The sequence below is a fragment of the Schistocerca cancellata genome, chromosome 2 (assembly GCF_023864275.1).
Source record: "Schistocerca cancellata isolate TAMUIC-IGC-003103 chromosome 2, iqSchCanc2.1, whole genome shotgun sequence".
In the NCBI taxonomy this organism is placed as follows: Eukaryota; Metazoa; Arthropoda; class Insecta; order Orthoptera; family Acrididae; genus Schistocerca; species Schistocerca cancellata.
Genome location: NC_064627.1, coordinates 211,968,196 through 211,990,904, shown reverse-complemented (window position 1 = coordinate 211,990,904; position 22,709 = coordinate 211,968,196). Strand labels below are relative to the sequence as shown.

Genomic DNA, 22,709 nt, shown 5'->3' with positions numbered 1-22,709 from the left:
AAGTAAACATATCTGTAGCCAATCGTGATGATTATTTTTATCCATTATCTAGTGGCTCGAGCTACGAATATTTCGCTTGGTAAAAATTCATTCCACCCAAGCGTCAGTTACTACCGGATATTCCTGGTCTTTAGATTCCTGATTAGTTACATGTTTCCGATATCGAATCGCTATCGCCGAGGGTCGTCACAGCCCTTTAATGGCGCTCATTTTATTTGACAGACGCTGACGCACATTGGCTCATCGACTTCAGATGCCAATCAGCAAAGAGGAATTTGCATCTAGAGACGTCGAGGTAGAAGAAATGTAGTCACAAACAATATTTAACGTTTAGTTCACAGTAAATGATAAATTGCAACTGACACTTTTGGTGCAATGTAGCAGAGTATTTAGGGCCCAACAGAAGTAGATTTTACGAGACAGAGAGTGAATAAAGTTCGAATCTCATTAGAACAAACTGAGAAGAAAACCGTAATATAGGATAAATAGTCCTATTATAGGGGAAGAACCCAGCTTTCTGACTAGTGTAAAAATGAATCGTATTCTACAAGAATTAATTAATTATTTTTTCGAGAACGTCTTTCTTTTTAATATGATGTTCAGGGGCAGATGACATATCAGAACAACAAACGACATTAAAGGTGACGTACTTAAAAGAATTATTGCACTGTATTCAGTACGATTTCTCCCTTAATTCTCATAAAGTAAGTACTAGGGCTATTCGGAAAATAAGGTCCGATAAGTCGCGAAATGGAACCAACGTCAAAATCCGATGAAGTTCTGCACAGACGTGTAGGGCGGTGTCTCTAGTGTCGATCGCACCAAGTCGCTCTTTACAGTTCTGAGACTATAGTGAGCATGTACAGATGTCTAAAACAATATTGTCTCCCACCAAGTATGGGTGCCCGCCGAGATGTTTCGCCTGATTTTATGCAACCCTCGAAAATGGACCTGTTATGCATTTACTTCGTTAAGACAATTCTCGGCCTCACACTGCAGGGGCAATGAGGATGCCATTGGAGCGTTGCCGATAGGAAATATTTGACCACCGACCATATAGTCCGACTTGGCTCCCTTTGATGTTCATCTGTGCTCACGTGAACCGCTGGCTATGAAAAACACCGTTGTGGCACAGATAAGGAACAATGGAAAATATTTTTGATTTTTGCAGTACTTTCTATTTCGCGATCGGTCGGACCCTGCTTTCCGAATAGCCCGCGTATACTGAACTCTGCACATGAGGAGAGTACAATGCCAGTGATAAATTCAGTGAATGACTAAGATTTAGAAAGTGCATGAATCTAAATTTTTTAGTGTTTCTGTACTTATTAGCAAAGGAATTAAATGAGTCACATTTCCGCTACGGCTATATATTAAATGTTGTTGATGTGGTCAATAGTCCAAAAATTTGCTCGATAGAGCTCTGTGCGATAGCCTGCCTCTATTCTTTGCAAGTTTCTTCATCTCGGCATGACAATTCCAACCTATTTGCAGTTGGGCCTGGTTACGCCAACCAAGCCTTGATCTTCCTATGCAATTTTTACACCACAGACTTCCCTGCATGAGCATGTCAACTTCTGCTCGATGCTTCGGAATGTGTGCCCTCAACCTATCGTTTCTTTTAGTCAAGTTGTGCCGTCAAGTTATTTTCTTCTCTGTTAGATACACCATCCTTTCATTAGCTATGTGATCTACAGCTTAATCTTCAGTATTCTTCTGTAGCACTACAATTGAGTAGCTACTCTGCTCTCTATCTGTACCGTTTATCGTCCACATTTCCCTTCTGTACAAGGCTATGTTCCAAAGAAACGCTTTCAGGTAAGACTCCCTAAATTTACTTCCTAGAATTATATTTATACTGATGTTAAAAACCTGCTCATTCTCAGAAACGCTCTTCTTCCTGTTGCATACATGAATTTTATATTTACTTTTCCCATTATTTTCCTTCCCAAATAGCAAAAATCTCTTAACCTAATTCCGTTACCACCACCTGATTTAATTCGACTACATTCCATTATCTTTGTTTCATTTCTTTGATTTTCACCTTATAACCTCTTTACCTCTTTTCAAGATGCTACCCATTCCGTTTAATCATTTTTATTTCTTACTCCTGAACTTTAATATCCTTTCCAAATTTCTCCATGGTTTCTTTCAATGCACGACCAGTGCATAGGCTGAACGTCATAATGGATAGGCTGCTAACTTCTTTGACTCCCTTTTCAAGCACTTGCCTCCCTTTGATGTCATTTGGCTATCAAAATTACAAACTGATTTCTTTAGAAGTTGTTGATAACAATTGACCCCTCCCCCCCACCCACGTATTTTATTCTGATCTATCCGAAGTGAACGCCAGTCAAAAAACTATCAAAAGTTTTCTTAAACCTGCAAATACTATAAATGTGAGTAGGATCAGTACTGCATCCAGTGTTCCTACATTTCGTTGGAAGCTCTTACTGATCGTTCTCGTGAGCGAGTTTTGACAGTTTCCTCATTCCTCTGTAATTAACTCGTTTTAGTATACTTCAGCCGTGACTTACCGTATTAAAGTGATGGTTCGGTAATATTCATATCTCTCAGCTAAGAATGGTGGATGACCTCTATGTGTGTTTCTCATACTCTCTAGTGCCTAGTTACATATGCTGCATGCATACTTTGCAGGCGTAAGAGCCATATCTGCCATCATACGCTGTGACCTCCAGACTGCTTCATGCTTTAAGAAACGTATACATTTTTCAAACGTATATTCGTATTAATTTTAAACCTCTCTCTTTCATATGGGGTCCGGAGTTTACATTATTACATGTTTTCTCCATATTTTGTGGTGCGGATGCCTTTCTTGCCGCCAGAGAGAGAGAAGTTGGGCCATCTGTCTGTGAATTATGTAAACTTCGTTCTTCGCGTTATGGTATTTAAAGTGATTTCATATCGTATTTTCTGAGGCGGAGATTAGGCATCAGCTCAGCATACCAAAACGGAAAACCGCTTACAACCACAACCAAGACTGACCGGTTTCACATACCAACGGTCGATAAATCATTGTATGAATTCGATCTGCGTACTCGTTTTTCTCAGCGCCTTGTCTCGCAAGATAACCCGCTGCGAGTTAAGCTATAAGACCAGATCTTTTAACAATTTAACTATATATAATGTTATTGCATCATCAAACTTGCTGGGATGGACTGACAACCACATTTTTTTAAAAAATAAATCATATGTATTTTGAAAGATATTCGATTAGTTGGTTCCTACGAGTTGACAAGATCTCAGAATTCAGCTGGTATTAGTTAATTTCATTCACAAAACTTAAATACGAATAGTTATGTCACACTACAAGAGAAAAATAAAGTACATTCTGTATTCTTTTTAATTCCATAAGCACTAAATATCTTCCAAGTCCTCAGTCGTCTCTAATAGAATTGCAGTGTTATTTTTATTTTTTTCCCCTGAACTTTAATGTCGTTTCCAAATTTCTCCATGATTTCACACGAATTATCAGGCAGTTCTTGACAGATATGGGCAATAATGTTAAAAAGCAAATACTTTCCTACTGTTTTGAAACTTACAGTTATATAAACACAAATTGCGTTACTCGACTTGGCATTGATTGAAAGACCTGTTGGATATCCTCCTAAGGGATATCGTACCAAAGTCTGTCCAGTTGGCGAGTTAGGTCGTCAAAATCCCGAGCCGCTTCTAGGGGCCTCCCCATAATGCCCCTAACGTTCTCAATTGGAGACGGATATGGGTACATTGCTGGCCGAGATAGTGTTTGGTTAGCACGAAAATATATAGTAGAAACTCTCACCGCGTATGGGCGGGCATTGTTTTACTGAAATGTAAAACCCAGTATGCATTACCATGAAGGGCAACAAAACGCGGTGTAGAATATCGTCTACTGGGCTGTAAGGGTCTTGCTGATGACAACCAGTGGGATCCTGCTATGAAATGAAGTGGCACCCCAAATATCACTTCTGGTTGTCTGATCGTATGGTGGACGACAGGCAGGTTGGTATCACACCGCAGTCCGAGGCGTCGCCACGCGTATCTCATTGACTGGAGTAGAACTGTGTTCAGTGATGAGTCCCGCTTCCGCCTGAGCCCCGATGACCAGCGAAGACATGTTGGAGACATTTCAGCAATATAATGGCCGCCCGCGCACAACAAGGGTTTCTAATGCTGGTCTTCGTGCTTGCCAAACCCTACCTTGGCCAGCAAAGTAGCCAAATCTCTCTCCAATTGAGAACGTTTGGACCATTATGGGTAGAACCCTCCAACCATCTTGGGATTTTGACTATCTAACGCTTCATTTGGACAGAATTTGGGACGATATCCCTCAAGAGGACATCCAACAACTCTGTCAATCTATGCCGAGGCGACTAACTGCCGCAAAACGTATACCGACGCGTTCTTGACTTGCTCAATTTTGTGAAACTTATTCTCTTGAATAGATAATCCAGTTTTTCTGAAAATGTAATCATTTGTATGTCTGTACATGTATGTCGCATCTACCGATTTCAGTCCCATTCGGATAAGTCCTTCATGGTGTATTGTTTCGAACCTTGCTATTGCAACACTTCTATGTTAAAATAAGTTTCATCGGTCTCTTTTTTTTTTTAATCCAAGCACTGATGCCTCTTTAAGTCACGTAGCATTGTACACTACTGACAAAAAAGGTTAAACACCAAGAAGGCACGGTCGGATATCAAAGTAACTTCGTAGAGGGACACATCATCAAGGAGGAACGTTGCTGTTCTCTGTGATGCAATTAACAGCTACCAGAGTGCATTAGTGGTATTCGTGTTAGGTGTTGTTATCAGCGCTGGTAGGATATCTAACGGGCAGAAACAGGGTCAAATGGTTCAAATGGCTCTGAGCACTATGGGACTTAACAGCTGTGGTCATCAGTCCCATAGAACTTAGAACTACTTAAACCTAACTAACCTAAGGACATCACACACATCCATGCCCGAGGCAGGATTCGAACCTGCGACCGTAGCAGTCGCGCGGTTCCGGACTGCGCGCCTAGAACCGCGAGACCACCGCGGCCGGCAGAAACAGGGTCAGATCTCCAGTCATCACAGTGAAGAACACGAAGATGACACGTACTTGTGTGAGGCAGCGTAACCAACACCTGCCAGAGGGTGAAAGAGGTCTAATTTTGTATCTCTATTTGGCCCGATCGTCGAAACGTGCAGTATTCCGATTTGTGGAGTGTTTGGATGTGACAATGATCTGATGTTATGGTCCATGATTCGAGAGGACTCGTAATTCAAGGTTCTAGTCGACAACGTCTGACCACCACAAGGAACGATCGCCGTATTGTGCACCAAGTACATAACATAACATAAACGCCTGCCATCTGAGAACAAGTAGTGGACTTCCTGCAAAGTTATGTGTCATCATGCACCACTGGTCGGACATTGCCAGCAGCCAGACTAGGAAATCATCATCCTATGTATACTCTGCCCTTAACCTGACAGCACAAACAGGTGCGTTTGGAGTGGTGCCGCGACAGGGGAGCATGGACTGCTGTTGGACAGCGTCACACTGTTATGTGGTCAGCTACGAATCTAGGTTCTACACCACTCCGGATGACCATCGTCGACGGGTGTGAAGGTAACCTGGGCGAGACCCCATTATCCAGTGTCTGTAAGGTCGCAGCGGTGTCACATCTAGCGTCATAATCTGGGAAGCCATCGAGTATGACTTCAGTTCGTGACTGGCAGTGACTAGGCGCACTCTGCCGGCACAGTGGTGTGTTCAAAAATGGTTCAAATGGCTCTGACCACTATGGGACTTAACATCTGAGGTCATCAATCCCCTAGAACTTAGAACTACTCAAACCTAACTAACCTAAGGACATCACACACATCCATGGCCGAGGCAGGATTCGAACCTGTGACCATAGCAGCAGCGCGGTTCCGGACCGAAGCGCCTAGAACCGCTCGGTCACCACGGCCGGCACAGTGGTATGTCACGTACGTCCTTTGTCCTCATGTGTTACGTCTCATGCGATACTACTGTGAAGCTGTTTTTGAAAAGGACAATAGTAATTCACAAATGGTGCATGTCTCTGTGAACTGTCTGCTTGATGTTGACGGGTACTGCCGTGACCAGGAAGATCTCCTGAACTGTCCCTAGCAGAGCATGTGTGGACCTGCTCAGACTTCAATGCCGTCCGAGGGCCAGTACTCAGCATATCATTGACACAGTACAATAGTTGTGGGCCATGTTGCCTCAGGATAAGTAACAACGGTTTTTTGACCCCTTTCCCATCCGAATATGAGCATGCATCCTGATCAGATAGGATGCGACGTCGTATTTCCCAAGTCCTTTGTACATTCGATTTTACACTCACTGACATAACATTACGTACCATCTCAATCCGTGAAGTTTCATTTCGTTTAATTAGTACCCTCCTCGAATGCCACCACACAGGCATGCGTCAATGACACTGGGTGCGGGAGTGAGTAATTTTTCTCGTGTATCGATACGGCATAATACCCGTTGCGTCACATCCCAGAGCCACAGTGTACCGCTATTAGAACCGAGGACCTATTTGTGTTGCAGGACGAAGGGCTACTTGTCACTTGACGTGAACGTGACGCCGTTGGAGGTGAACCAGTGCGAGGCAAGCAGCGAGCCACCTCCGCGCTCCGAGCTGCGGGCATTCCACAGTACGCACAAGTGCCACAATGACACCACGCAGGTAAGTCCGCAGAGACCGTTGTGTGACATTTACTAACCAAAATATGTCTGAGTGGTCCTCATCTTGGACTTTGTCGTTCTGAGGGCGAGGGGCAAGGGAGTGAGTGAGGGGCCGCGGCATTTTAATTTACCGATAGGGAGGTGAGACGAAAAGGGGGCGCTGGGGTGTGACCAGGTTGTGCGAGCCGTGACTAGTTTGTTTACATCATTTTTTTTCTGGGGGTGGGGGTGGGGGAGGGATGGTTGTGTCTTAGCCTTCAAACTGGTTTGTAGTGAACCGACGTGAACTTCTTTTCTGGGCAACTTCTTCATCGCAATCACTAACACTGACGGTCTCCATTATTTCCTGAATATCTCCAGAGCACTCTCAAGTACCATGGAGGCTCTACCTTGATATGGTACCACGTATCGTTTCATCCTGCCACTTATTCTTGTCAATGTTTTCCACGTATTCCTCTCCCCATTTTCTCCATTTCTTGCTTTATCGGTTCACTTAATTTTCAACGTTCTGCTGTAGCACCACATCACAAACGCCTTGACTCTCTTCCGTTCCGGTTTTCCCAAAGTCCATGCCTCAATGCCAAACAGTGCTGTGTTCCAAACGTACATTCTCAGAAATTACGTTTGATACTAGCATACTTCTCCTGACCAGAAATGCCCTTTTTGATAGTGCTAGTCGGGTTTTTATGTCCTCTTTCACGGGTTATTTTGCTTCCTAGGTTGCAAAATTCCTTAACTTTGTCTACTTTGTAATTACCAATTACGAAGCTAAGTCCTCGTTGTTTTCATTTCTGGTACTTCTCATTACTTTCGTCTTTCTTCGATTTACTTCGATTTACTCGCAATCCATATTCTGTCCTCTCACTGAGGATGGCAACTTCATCAGTGAACCTTATCATTGATATCTTATCGCCCTGTGTTTTAATCTTACATCTGAACTTTTCTTTTATTTCCGTCATTGCTTCTTAGACGTATGGATCGAACAATAGGGCCGAAAGACTGCATCTTTGTCTTACACCCTTTTAAATCCAACCGTTTCATTTTTGGTTTTCCATTCTTAATTTTCCCTCTGGTTTCTTGCGTGAACTGCACAGTTCCTGTTTTTCCCTACAGCTTACTGTTCTTTTACGGAGAATTTCGAATATCTTCCACCAATGTATGTTGCCGAATGCTTTTTCTAAGTCGACAAATCCTATGAAGGTATCTTAATTTTCCTTGACTCTCGCTTCCGTTGACGAGCATAACGTCTGAACTGCTTGTCTGGTGCCTTTACCTTTCCAAAAGCCAAACTGATCGTCATCTAATAGGTCCCCAGTTTTCTTCACCAAAAATTAGTACACTGAACCTGGAAGAGTAATAAATGAAGACTTTTTCTGATGAACTTTCAGTTTATCTCAAAACTCTTAAAGAAAGACGAAAATCCTTTGGTAATTCAGAAACATTTTAAAATACAATTTCCAAAAATTATAAAAGCGCATTTAAATATTTGACAGTGCTCGGGACATCGGTTCAATCTGAGAGACTTTTTCACAGGTGGTGTAAGTTTTAGATGGACAAGGAAACCTATAGAAGGATAACATATTGAATCCTCTCCCCTGATTTCTCTTGTGTATTTGTCACGCAGTGGTACAGGATCGGCATGGGTTGACCGAGATGACAACAGATTGAGTCAAACCCGGTTGTTGCGATGCGTAGAAAAAAATATTGAGATTTTTAGAGAACTTTAGTTTTTGTTATAAGTGTCTTAGTCATTTCTTATAAAAGGTGTTAAACTTTATGAAATTATCTGTTTTCCTCAGCTTTCAAGCTAAACCATATCTGTATCCATATGTAGAAACACAATCAATTTATTGGAAACATCCATACATTTTTTGGTAAATGACACAGTATCGATGGCGCCATGCATTATACTCCATCGAAAGAAATATCGATGTATACAAGTGTTTAAACAAGAAGTGGCACATATACCCACAAGAAGTAATGTTGATCAAAGAAGATTAAGAAGTGAGATGTCCAGAAACCAAAACCTGTCGATATGTGGGCCAGTCTGTCCTCTCAATCCCATACGTTTTTGACGTTGAAGCAATCATTATAGGCAGTCCTGTAAATAACACTCTCTTTTGGGGATACCCACAACTGTTGAAAAAATTTTTCATGATGAATAAATCCGCTCCGATTGTACTTGCTAAATATTGTATTTGGGGAAATCGTACAGACGACCCGATATTCCAGATATAAATTTCATCTTCAGACGCTTCACTGCGTAAAATTAAATCGTACTAGACGCATATTAAGTCCAGTATAATTATCAGTGAGCATGGTGTAAACGGGGCGATATAAGTACCAGCATTCCGCACGTCGTGGAAGCCCAGGTCGCAATCATGTTCCTGAAAACGGGATTTACATCTTGTAACCCTGGTTGTGTATACGATTTTATCAAAATAAAGCCTTTGTCAAGCACAGCTGGAGTGGATTTATGCACGATGGAAAAGTCCTGTGAGTGGATATTTCATATCCTGACACATCCTTCAGCCCTTCTTCCTTGTGAATCATGCCCTCTTTCAGACACGTTGGATTCCATTCAGGTTGCGTTACATGCATTAGTCATACGCTACTATAACGTCTACACATTATCGTTAGTTTTGGCATGCACTAATGCCTTTAAATGTCTCCATGGCCGGAAATGCAAAAGACTCAGATTTGTCGCCATGCAACTGGACCTCCTCGATTAATCCATCGCCGATGTCACCGACAATCCTGCCCACACACTGATTCTGATGCGATCCTGATGCTTCACTTTCATAATTGCTGAAGGATCTGAGTCTGCGCACATGTACGCATTGTGATAGTTTACTATATCATATTTTGTGAGTTCTGTCTCATATGTAAACTAAAAGCAATCTGTGAAATACGGATCTTCAGCGATCGTTCTATAAATTATTGGTGGCACTCTGTAATCGGTCATGGTGTTCTACTAGTAGAAGAAAATGCGGAAGTCTCATGCGGTATGGATAAATCAACTGCTCGTGCGGAACTGACCACGGCAACTCCAGTCATACGCACACTTCTTTGACCATCATCTTCTACATCTCTATCTTCATCTCCAGTGTGCGAATTGTGCAAGACCTGCCGTGGTCCGTTGTCCTTGCTGCAAACGATTTAGTCTTCGCAAGCCGCTGGAATAGCCTGCTGAACATTCTTGCGTATGTCGACATAAAAGTTTTCTTGGTATGGTACCGCGTCATAAAGTAAAAAAAAAATTACTGCTCTGGAAAATACCAACGTTTCAGACAAGGTTGCAGCGGCCCATTAGACCCAGAAGGCCGCTGCAACCGTGGCCGAAACGAAGCTTTTTCTCCAGCAGCAGTATTTTTTTGTTTTACATTATGACGCGGTACCATACCCAGATAACTTTTATGTCGACTGGCTCTGGCCGCGGAAGCCTACGCAATTATATTCTTGCGTATGGAATGGCGCTTTTTGGATGTCGTTCGGCATACCTTCCACTTGCTTGACGATTACTACCTTCAGCTAAAACGTAAGAGAAGTCCATGCCTGCCATTTCCCTCGTGGAACAGAAGGCTTTCTTGCAACTGTTTACAGTACAGTTTGCTCACTTTGAACGGAACAATTGATCTTGTGCTTCTAAGGTAGTGAAGGAGCAGCACAACCTCAAACGTTTCAAGTAGCAGATTGTTGCCCTGCTGTAACTGGTACCAGCGCCATCATCAGAGTCCTGCAAATTACAGACTTCGGACAGCCTACCGCATCCAGTACTACACGTTACTCTCTACAGCTATTGGTTTCCCAACTGTCCAGTCTTATTAAGGGATATAGGACGACAAACGGGCTGACTTGGAGCGAGAGGGACACCACAGGACATTTTAATTTTCACTGTCTATACTTTCACAAATAAATTCATAAAACTTTGTCAGCGTGACCAGGAAGGATTCAGAATTCACATTCACGGAAGTGGAAGTTCAAAAACATAACAAAATAATTTTTTACATGTGAAATTTCATCGTTTTTTCACTTACTATTGGCTGCATTTGTTGCTACAGGTGCACCTTTCTTCATAAGTAAGAGAGATTCTTCGACGAATTTTGTCAGTACACAAACCACACTTACAGGTGTATGAAACTCTAGAATTTATCTAATTTATGAAAAAATAATGAGCCATTACATTTTAATAAACTATGAAATTTGAGTTCTTTCTAAACATGAAGTTTAAACTGTAACAGCACATTCATTTTTTCATAAATTAAATAAATTCTTGAGTTTCATACACCTGTAAGTATGGTTTGTATGCTGTGCAAAATTCATCGAAGAATCTCTCTTACTTATGTAGAAAAGTGTACCTATAGCAACAAATGCAACCAATAGTAAGTGAAAAAAATGATGAAATTTCACATGCAAAAAAATTATTTTGTTATGTTTTTGAACTTCCACTGCTATGAGTGTGAATTCTGAATCCTTCCTGGTCATGCTGACAAAGTTTTATGTATTTATTTGTAAAAGAAGAGACAGTGGAAACTAAATGTACTCTAGGGCCATTCCTGCTCCAAGTCGGCCCTTTTGACGTCCTACCCCCCCTTAATGTGACCATCTTTCAAAAGTCTGAGTATCCACTTCTGCAGCGCGGACCGCTGCAGGGCGTGCAGGAAAAGTGTCAGTGAGGTTCTGAAAGGTACCGACAGAAACGTGGACCCATGCAACTCTAGTGCTGTACTCAGCCAAGCTAGGTTTCTTGGTTGAGGATCCATGGCGCCAAAAGCCAAATCGAGATGGTGAGTCTGGTGGCCAGGGGAGAAAAGTAAATCATCCAGTACTCTTCGAACCACGCACGTACACTGTGAGCGTTGTATTGTCCTGCTGGAAGATGCCGAGGAAAGACAAACCCCACATAAGGGGCGGACATGGTCCCCAATGATAACTGCATGCCTGTGTTGATCCATTGTGGCTTCCAGAATGCCACTAAAACGTTCCCCAGACCGAAATACTCCCTCCTAGTTCCAGGTTGTTTGCTTTCAGATAATTCGCGCCCTACAAGCCAACGGCCATCTGTCGCAACCGTTTTCACCCGTATCATCTATGGCCCGTGGTGCACCACGGCGTCGGTTTTACGTAGCGCCATTTTACCCTAGAGGGTATACATTAACCATGGAGACAGCCAACCTTTTTACAAACTTAGCCGTTTCGGAAATGCTCCCACCGTTGGGCCGAAAGCCAATGACCATGCCCTTCTGGACGTCAGATAAATCGCTCCGTTTCCGCTTACAGCGACAACTGCACGATTTTCCACGTCCCCCATACGCCTTTGTTACCCTCCGTTGCTAGTGCTATCACGCGCCGTCTGTGAGTGGTTATTCCACGGTGATGATAATCACAGGCGAGTGTAACTGGATAGTGCAGTTATAAGAATTTTTCTCCCACTTTTCCCTAATACTGCCTAATGTTGGAATCTTTGAATTTTCTTAAACACGCTGAACTTTTAAGGTGCACCCCTACTCGACGCTCTCTCGTGTTCACTTTGCAGTGCGAGCTCCGGCCGAGCCCCGGCTGGGTGCGTGGCGGCTACGTTTGCCGCTGCCGGGAGGGCTTCTACTCGCCGCACCACGGCGGCGTCTTCAACGGCACGCTGGTGGAAGGTGAGTACTTGTCTGTCTGCTGTGGGTATCAGCTGTCGGGTATACAGGTGCTGGACAAAAATACGGAAAAACAGCGAGAAATCCATACTCGAACTTAAATGCAGATGCTAGTCAATCCTTTAGATGGTGCTGTTGCATTTGACCACGAATGGCGCCAATTGAATGCCGTCAGTACATTGGAAGTGCTAGTCGTGGTCATAATAATGTTGTTATGGTGCATTACGTCTGACTTCAGTGAATTCGAACGTTGGCAAACTGTTGGTGCTCGTATGGTGCGTGCTTTCGTAACCAAAGTAGCCGAAGTGTTTGGTGTTTCAAAAGACACCACATGTTGTGTATGTAAGGGTAACTGATCATTTTATTTTGCTTAACTTGCTATCAAATGTACAGTTCAGTTTTAGAATTGGTTTAACAACTGAAAATGCTATATTCTCTATTCTTTGTAAGATGCTGAATGGATTAAACAAAGGGCAGTCATCTTTTTTGATTTAATCAATGCGTTTGATTGTGTTGATCACAAAATATTGCTCCAGAAGTTGGACAATTAAGGAATACGGGGAGTAACGCATAACTGGTTCACCTCTTACTTCAATAAGAGACAGCAAAAGGTCATTCTCCGCAGTGTTGAGATTGGCTATGACGTGGGGTCTGAGTAGGACACGGTTAAACGTGGCTTGCTCCAGGGACCAGTGTTGGGGCCACTCCTGTTCTTTATTTATATAAATGATATGCTCTCTAGTATTACAGGTGATTCTAAAATATTTCTGTTTGCTGATGACACTAGCTTGGTAGTATAGGATGTGTGCACCGTTGACACTGTTTCAAATAGTGCAGTTCAAGACACAACTTCATGGGTTGCAGAAAATAAACCAACGCAAAATCACCGTAAGATTTAGTTTTTACAGTTTCTGAGACACAGTTCAACAATATCTGACGTTTTAATTTCACAGAATGGGCATATGATTAGTGAAACTGAACAGTTTAAATTTCTAGGTGTTCATATAGCTTGTCGTAGAAAGCCCACGTTCAGGATCTTGTTCAAAGACTTAATGCTGCCATTTCTACTATTCGAACGGTATCTGATGTAAGTGATAGTTCAGCACAAAAAGTAGTCTACTTTCCTTAGTTTCATTCGCGTATGAGTTATGGTGTTTTATTTTGTGGTAACTCTTACCATTCCGAAATGATATTTTTGGCTCAGAAAGGAGCGGTTCGGGCAATAAGTGGTGTAAGTTCGCAAGCCTCTTGTCGATCCCTGTTCATTAGTCTGCGTATTCTGACATTGTCCTCTCAATATATACTGTCGTCTCTTCTTAACAGCATCGGCTTATTACCAAGAATTAGCAGGTTTCATTCGGTTAATATTAAGCAGAAATCAAATCTGCATTTGGATTGTACGTCATTGAATCTTGTGCAGAAAGGCGTGCAGTATACTGCTGCATCCATTTTCAGTAAGCTACCACATGAATAGAAAAATCTTAACAGTAATCAACGCGCTTTCAAATAGAAACTTAAGAGTTTTCTCATTGGTCACTTCTTCAACTCTGACGAGGAGTTCCTTGAAAAATTAAGCTGGTTCTTGTGTTATATTGTTGATTGCGTTTACATAAACTTATAACTTGTCTTCTATCGGTTCATAAGCATTTTATTTTATATATTATTGTAATTTCATGTACTGACACGTTCACGACCCTGGAAATTTGCTCCTAAATTTGGTCCTATGGACCTAGACGTGTAAAATAAAAAATAAATAAAGATACTTATAAAGCAGCAAAACATCATCCACATGTCACAACGCGGACGCGGACGAAAGTGTATGGTGAATAATCGTGACAGACGATCATTAAACAGCATTGCGACGAAAAATAGAAAGACGACAGCTGAAAAACTCACTGCAGAATTGAATATCGCACTCACGAACCGCGTCAGCACCAAAAAAAACCAAGGCAGCTCCATAATAACGGAATTTCCGAGTGAGCTGGAGTTCCAAAGTTATTCAGCAATGATTACCCGTAACAGGAAAACGAGGTGGCAAAGCCATAAAACCGGGACTATGGAGCGTTTTAAGAAAGTGTCCTTTAAACTGTTGACTCTTGTTACACATTAATTCCAACTTCTGGTTAATCTTACGTCCAAAGGGTGAAACGTGGCGTGTGTTCTGTGATGATTTGCGCAACCTATCATGGTATTCCATGAGCCCTTTCGTTACTCTGTTAGATCGCATTACTGCCAAGGGTTGTGTAGCCATTATGGTTGAGATTCATCCAATGGTACAAAGTGATGATGTGTTCCAAGAGGACAGAGCGCCTCTTCACACAGCACGCATTGTCCAGGACTGGTTTTGTGAGCACGAGACTGAACTGTTGTGTGTCCCCTGGCCACAACACGCAACAGATATCAGTATTACTCAGCCTTTGCTGTCTACTCTTGAGAGAAGGATGCGTAATCGCTATCCACCTCCACCACCGTTACCTGAACTAGTGACCTTTTTGCAGCAAGCTTTGTAAACGATTCCCTTTAAAACTATACAGGACTTACATTTATCCATTCCAAGACAAATGGAAGCTGCTTTTTCTGCCAGCTGTTTTAATACTCAGAATTAGTCATGCTGGCGACTAGCACTTGGATTTTGTCAATGTCATTATCAGAAAACCGTAGCTTTTGTGTGGTACAGAATACACTCCTGGAAATTGAAATAAGAACACCGTGAATTCATTGTCCCAGGAAGGGGAAACTTTATTGACACATTCCTGGGGTCAGATACATCACATGATCACACTGACAGAACCACAGGCACATAGACACAGGCAACAGAGCATGCACAATGTCGGCACTAGTACAGTGTATATCCACCTTTCGCAGCAATGCAGGCTGCTATTCTCCCATGGAGACGATCGTAGAGATGCTGGATGTAGTCCTGTGGAACGGCTTGCCATGCCATTTCCACCTGGCGCCTCAGTTGGACCAGCGTTCGTGCTGGACGTGCAGACCGCGTGAGACGACGCTTCATCCAGTCCCAAACATGCTCAATGGGGGACAGATCCGGAGATCTTGCTGGCCAGGGAAGTTGACTTACACCTTCTAGAGCACGTTGGGTGGCACGGGATACATGCGGACGTGCATTGTCCCGTTGGAACAGCAAGTTCCCTTGCCGGTCTAGGAATGGTAGAACGATGGGTTCGATGACGGTTTGGATGTACCGTGCACTATTCAGTGTCCCCTCGACGATCACCAGTGGTGTACGGCCAGTGTAGGAGATCGCTCCCCCCACCATGATGCCGGGTGTTGGCCCTGTGTGCCTCGGTCGTATGCAGTCCTGATTGTGGCGCTCACCTGCACGGCGCCAAACACGCATACGACCATCATTGGCACCAAGGCAGAAGCGACTCTCATCGCTGAAGACGACACGTCTCCATTCGTCCCTCCATTCACGCCTGTCGCGACACCACTGGAGGCGGGCTGCACGATGTTGGGGCGTGAGCGGAAGACGGCCTAACGGTGTGCGGGACCGTAGCCCAGCTTCATGGAGACGGTTGTGAATGGTCCTTGCCGATACCCCAGGAGCAACAGTGTGCCTAATTTGCTGGGAAGTGGCGGTGCGGTCCCCTACGGCACTGCGTAGGATCCTACGGTCTTGGCGTGCATCCGTGCGTCGCTGCGGTCCGGTCCCAGGTCGGCGGGCACGTGCACCTTCCGCCGACCACTGGCGACAACATCGATGTACTGTGGAGACCTCACGCCCCACGTGTTGAGCAATTCGGCGGTACGTCCACCCGGCCTCCCGCATGCCCACTATACGCCCTCGCTCAAAGTCCGTCAACTGCACATACGGCTCGCGTCCACGCTGTCGCGGCATGCTACCAGTGTTAAAGACTACGATGGAGCTCCGTATGCCACGGCAAACTGGCTGACACTGACGGCGGCGGTGCACAAATGCTGCGCAGCTAGCGCCATTCGACGGCCAACACCGCGGTTCCTGGTGTGTCCGCTGTGCCGTGCGTGTGATCATTGCTTGTACAGCCCTCTCGCAGTGTCCGGAGCAAGTATGTTGGGTCTGACACACCGGTGTCAATGTGTTCTTTTTTCCATTTCCAGAAGTGTATTTCAATCTTTGGCTTACGTTTTTAGCACTTACGTATTTGCTCTGAGTGAACATATAGTCTTTCCCTGGTTAAAAAAACAATATTTCTCAGAAACTATGCTAGGTATAGCTTTAGGGTTTGTAGATAACGGTAGCTTAACCCGTGCAGTTTTTGTGTATACACTCCCACATGTGTTCTGTTTGTTGCCCGTAGAACGATTACGCAGTACTTAACTTTCTCGATATTGTGGCAGTATTGGCTAGTAGGGTTAAAGGTTGGGTTGATTAAATCCTACCTTCACATTGCATAATCTACAAAATATCCCCCAAAGCGGCACAAATTGCTGCAGCAGCCAAAGTTACCTCAATGGGCTTGATAATCCATTGTATGACAAACAAATTACCATTCTGGAGTACTGGCTCAACTAGATTATGAACATTTCCTGATTCTAACCTGCTTCTTAGTACTTCGTAAACCAGTTAAGGAATGCTGGATTCCTTACAATACTAGGCAGTCTGAAAAATATCAAATCAGAATATCAAGCGAAATTAATTCATTATACTATACCACTAATTAGGCAATCAACCACACTTTGCTACCACTGTTTTGCGATGGTACTGGCCAGTAGGATGAAAGGACTGTATCGATTGACTGAGTTCGAGATACCAGAAAGTAATTATATATTTTTGAATAAGAAATCGTTGGGACTTTCAAATAATTACTCGTACGACTTCCTAAACGTTTTGAGAACGCTGCCACTGTTACATCCGTTTTCGTGCTGTTTTCGAGACCGATTGCCGCTTCAACAAAAAGCGCCCTTGTGCGTGTGGAACTGATTAATCTGCAAGATAATTCCCATTTGATGACAAATCCTTTTACGTTAACATTGTCCAGGACGTCTACATTGCTTTCCTCATGTAGAGTTTCCACGTCTCCGTAATGATATTTCAAAACTGTACAATAATTCGATCGACATATTGGTGTGGAAGACATTTTTCCGCTTATGAAACAAAATATATCACGATTACGTGGTGTGGTATCATCCATAGATCGCGATGCCACACCGATGTCAGCAAACCGAATCGAGGCCCCAGGCATTAGCAAGGTGGCGCTGCGACCCGCAAAAGTGAATAGGAGGCGCTCCAGAAAACCATGCCTCCCTCTCTACACGCCAGCGCCATCGCGCTGTGGTCAATATAGTGTCGAGTGTGCAAGAGCTCTGCCCCAGTTCGTTAACTCTGCTGCAGCAGTCAACATCATCATGTAGGACAATGATAGCTAAAGTTTCTCATGAAATATACTTTAATAAATATCGCATTTTGTACTGTAAGAGAACAGTTTATTAATCTTTCATAGTCAGTTACTGTTGTAAATTATCAAGCACTCCGGTGGCAAAGAACCGTGTCGAAGTAAGTCTTTTATTCATTTTATGTAATAAAGTGAACTAAAATTTCACGTGCTCAAATTTGATAAGCTGTCTCCCAGAGCAATCAACGAACCCACAGTTATGGCTGGATCAAAGTAGTTTTGTCTGATCACAGCACGTGGCAAACTGTGTGTGAAAATCTATGAAATTCTGTGTGTCTGCCCGTAAGCCGATAGTTTGTACCGGATAAAAATTATATCTTCCAGGCACCAAAATTAACTAAATAATACTGGAAATGTGTTTTGCAAGTGATATATGTAGTTACGAAATATAAATCCAAATCTCATGCAGCGTGGCGGCACCGGCATTTAAATGCGGCCAGTTCGCAGTTTTCCCTCTTCCCCTTCCTCGCTCTCAAATGTGTAGCCAGGTTGTGCCTATGGCATTCGTAGCAGGGCACGGTTCGCAAGCCGCATTCCTGCTCCTACCTGTCGTAAAGGAATACGCCCGCTAGCACAAACCAGCCTGTGTGCACGGACACTATTTCTGCGCATCTCAGTGAACCGAGATCGAATAATTTTCAAACGTCCTTATCCTCCACGATGCAATCATAGGTTTTCTGAACTGGTTTCAAGCTTCTGCACTGGTGCTCTCACACTTAGCTGTCAGTTTCAGCATGAGACTATACTAACAGCCAAACTATATGTAAAGTAACTTAGCAGTGAGGCCCAGAAGACTGTATGGGTGATATTTGGCCGTCTTGTGATTCTCTGCCATATGGCGTCATCTGCATACTGTACACAGGAAGAGGCAGCTAAGACAGGCCACCTCAAATATATCGAGAATGAATTAATACATCGAGGTGCAGTTTTCGCCAAGTTATGGCAGACAATATGGCGAATTTCCTGACGTTTACAATAAATTTTTATCGTTTTTTTCTGATGGAACTATATATCTTTTTCTATGGAATTTAAAAAAAGTTTATGACAGAAGTTCCACGATATAACATGTAAGGGACTTGATAAAATAGCATCAAGACAACAGCGCCGCGCATCAGTATCATGCCACCAGGAGAAGAGGTTCCACAAACGTCTGCCCTATTATTCCAAATGTGAGCCGACACGTAACTCTGGTTTTGTACTTGTGTTTACCATCGCGGTTGAAGTCCATCGGTCCATGTTCTTATGTTATATCTCTCAGATAAATTGCTCGTAAAACCATTGAGTCATTCACAGTGTATACGACAGTCGAAAAAGTGAATATCGTTTGTGGCGAATATCGCCAAACTGCTAGACTAACGTACGGTTGTACGCTGAAAAGTATCCAGATCGCACCTAGCACTCAGAATCTTTCTTTGCGTAGAATACGTGCAAAGATTTCTAAAAACCGGACTTTTGATGTTTAAAATACACCAAGGATAAAAAAGAACAAGTGCTGAAAGATAAAAAAATAACACTTCAGCAGCAGCAATACACAATACAGATGTCGTTAAGAGGTATCTCGGAAGTTCGAGATGGAAGAACGAAACGAGTGTTCTGCATTCCACCACATTTCATCCTCTTCACATTTCATTGAATCTGCGGCTTCATTGCGATGACTTCCAAAATTGGTTACATTTCTCCGAATGTTATCTACCATAAGTACAAAGTGATGCGGCACATCTACGTATAATTTTGTTTAAGGAAGAAACGTCGTTCATAAACCATGCGCAAGTCAACTTTCGCAACAGGCACTGCTACTCAGTTAAAAATACACGCTGACTCAAAGATGTGGGTCAAAACATCACTCTTGGTATGTCAGCATCTGGTGCTTATGTTTCAAGGCCTGCCTCATTGATCCTCGTTTTATTTATGGGAATGTAAATACACCCAAATAGTTCGAATTCCTAAAATATGCCGCTGGCACAGTTATTCCGAGACACCCCACTGGACGTACTGGACATAAGGTAATCAGTGTGGTACCAACATGACGGATGTCCATCCTACTCCTCTCATTTAAAGACAGCCCTCTTACGAAAACGTGTGGAGAGTGTTGGAACGGTCGTCCAGGAAACACCAAATGGTCTGCACATTCACGAAACTTAAGGCTTCTATACTTTTATCTGCGGCGAAAATTAAAGCAAGAGGTCTATTACGAAACTCCCTAAGGTATGACATGCTTTGTATCTCAGGCTCGTGTTCCCGTAACTCCAGATGAAACTCAACATGCAGTTTTGTTTCTCCAGAATTACTTCACAGTGTGCAGCAATGCTCAAGGTCAACATTTTGACCACTGGTTATGACAGCCATGATAATGAACACACGAACCACACCTGCGTTACGTGTTTACTTACATTAGGTATAAGGGGCAGATGTTTTTTGGAACATCTCTTCTCCTGTGGGGCCGGATTGGCCGAGCGGTTCTAGGCGCTACAGTCTGGAACCGCGCGGCCGCTACGGTCACAGGTTCAAATCCTGCCTCGGACATGGATATGTGTGATGTCCTTAGGTTAGTTAGGTTTAAGTAGTTTTAAGTTCTAGGGGACTGATTACCTCAGATGTTAAGTCCCATAGTGCTCAGAGTCAATTTTTTCTCCTGTGGGCGGGACAGTGGTTTGGTGCGCTGTTATGAATTTGAAAATTCTTTCAAATGCCACAGAAAAACTTGCGTAGTTCGATTAAATAAATAAATAAATTCGGTGTTGTAATTCGGCGACTGTAGCGTGTGGGGCGACAAATGTAGCTTGCTTTCTGAAGTTACTGCGTATGTATCCACCGTCAGACGGCATAGCTGCTTGTATCACAATACGTGGCAAGTTCGTTTATTGGCGAGTTTTCTCAGGATCAACAGAAGTGCACAGTTTCAAAAATGTGAGAATTATGGTTGATCTACAAAGTCGAGTTCGAATGAAGCTTCTGCGAAATGACTGGTTACAACATTTGATTTCACCGTGGTTCTCCGATGTATAACGTTTATATTGCTCTTGGAGTTTTCACATTAGGCATAGTTATATTATTGTTTACGTTCGTTGAAGGAAGACGAAAACAAACGCGCTCGGCGGTTATTCCACGCAAGCCGCGTCCTAGCACGAGTTTGTAGTGCAACCATCATTATCACACTTTTGAAACTGCGAATTTGTGTATGTAATGTGAATCAACGTACTATGTACTGAACTCAAGTAGCCGACTGCTAGTGAATGCACAGGTAAGCACAAAGTATTTCCATGATTACCAGAAACTATTTTGTAAGGCACGACTGCGGTAAATACAGCTATGCGGTTTGCTGCAAATAGTAGATAAAGTGATGAAATGTCATGGGCACACTTACACATGTGCTATGACTGCATCGGATATCTTTTCTTTCTCTCTTGTTCCAAGCAGCGTTGTTTACGATTGCTGCAGCAGCAGCAGCATTGTCTTTGGAGGAGATAGCACAATGTGTTTTGAGGTGTAGTGAAACACGGTCGCCTATTACAGTTCAATGCGATACGCCTCTGTTCAAGATCTGCCAGATATGGGGAGCATCGGAGGACGGCAACGAAACATATAAAGAGACGGCCAGTGTTAGTGACACGCCAGAAGCGGCAGACCCGGAGCGAGTTACGACACTGTTGAACTGTGGGCACAACATTTCAACGCAATCCGCGAAAATCGAAGCGCCTTGTTTCCAAGTAACAGGCATGCCTCAGAGCACACTGGTGAAGATTTGACACAAATAGCTACGTTTACATGCATCTAAAGTTTAACTCCTGCAAGCCGGCCGCTGTGGCCGAGTGGTTCTAAGCCCTTCAGTCCGGAACCACGCGGCTGCTACGGTCGCAGGTTCAAATCCTGCCTCGGGCATGGATGTGTGTGACGTCCTTAGTTAGTTACGTTTCCATAGTTCTGAGTCTAGGGGACTGATGACCTCTGATGTTAAGTCCCATAGTGTTTGGAGCCATCTGTATCATTTTTTTTTAACTCCTGCAAACTTTGCAGCTAGCTGATAGACCCAGAAGTGGAAAGTGTGCTAAGAAGACGGTGCGACGAGTCGGTGTTGGCAATGCCTAGTTTAGTAAAATTCGTTTTTCTGCTGAAGCGGTGTTTCATATCCGCGGAGAGGAAAACAGGCATAATGCCCTCCGACTCCACAAATTGTGGCACAGAAGGTAAGGGACAGCAGAAAAGTGAATGTGTGGTACGGCTCAATGAACAACACAATTATTTTTGACTGAGCCTACCATTATGGTAACAGTCTACTGCAGGCTGTTCCAGCTCGTCGGCTCCGTTGTGAGCCGCGGAGCGCTCCCTGCTCCAGGGAGCCGTGTCGCTCGCTGTGACCATTCAAGTGGGCCCGCACGCCGGCAGGTGGCACGGCAGGCTGAGGCAGGCGGCAAGGCAAGCGTTTTGATGTGCCAGTTGCGTCTTACAAGATCGACAACCTCATACTTTTAGCTCCTAAGACGTGGTGACATGCTACACCAGGAAATACGATGTTCAGGAAATAAATAAGAAACAACTGTTTTATAAGAAATTGCATACTAAATTTATTGTGCCTCTGTAGCTTGACTTTTCTTTTCATTACGAGATCGAAAATATCAGGCGTCAAAGTGTTCACAGCGGTAATGCGGAGGATGGCCTTCATTGTTGCATCCTGAAGAAACGATCGTTCCTTACTTTTTACTCTTTTCATTGCTGAGAAAAGCTGCTCACAACAATACGTAGATCCAAACATGCCCATGATCTAAGCAGCATTGTTGTGAAGCTTGGGAAATGTTTTTTGCTGTAATGAACGATACCATCATGACAAATCCAACGTGTTGTAGCACCTGTCTTTCAACAAAGTTGAATTTTGCTAATCAATAATCTCCAAATGAAGTGATGATGACAAGTCATCGGGGGAAACTGAAAAAGGAATGCTGAACACCTTAAGTTCCATTTCAAAACT

At 43.4% G+C, this 22,709-nt stretch overlaps 1 protein-coding gene across 1 annotated transcript in view; it reads left to right on the top strand.

Moving 5' to 3' along the window:
* The window catches only part of LOC126161541 (probable G-protein coupled receptor CG31760), a 439,386-nt gene that overhangs the window by 216,644 nt on the left and 200,033 nt on the right, over positions 1-22,709 (top strand). Inside the window, exons 4-5 of the mRNA XM_049917466.1 lie at positions 6,571-6,709; positions 12,245-12,356. Of these exons, the coding sequence (XP_049773423.1) occupies positions 6,571-6,709; positions 12,245-12,356 (251 nt within the window). The remainder of the gene's footprint in view (positions 1-6,570; positions 6,710-12,244; positions 12,357-22,709) is intronic.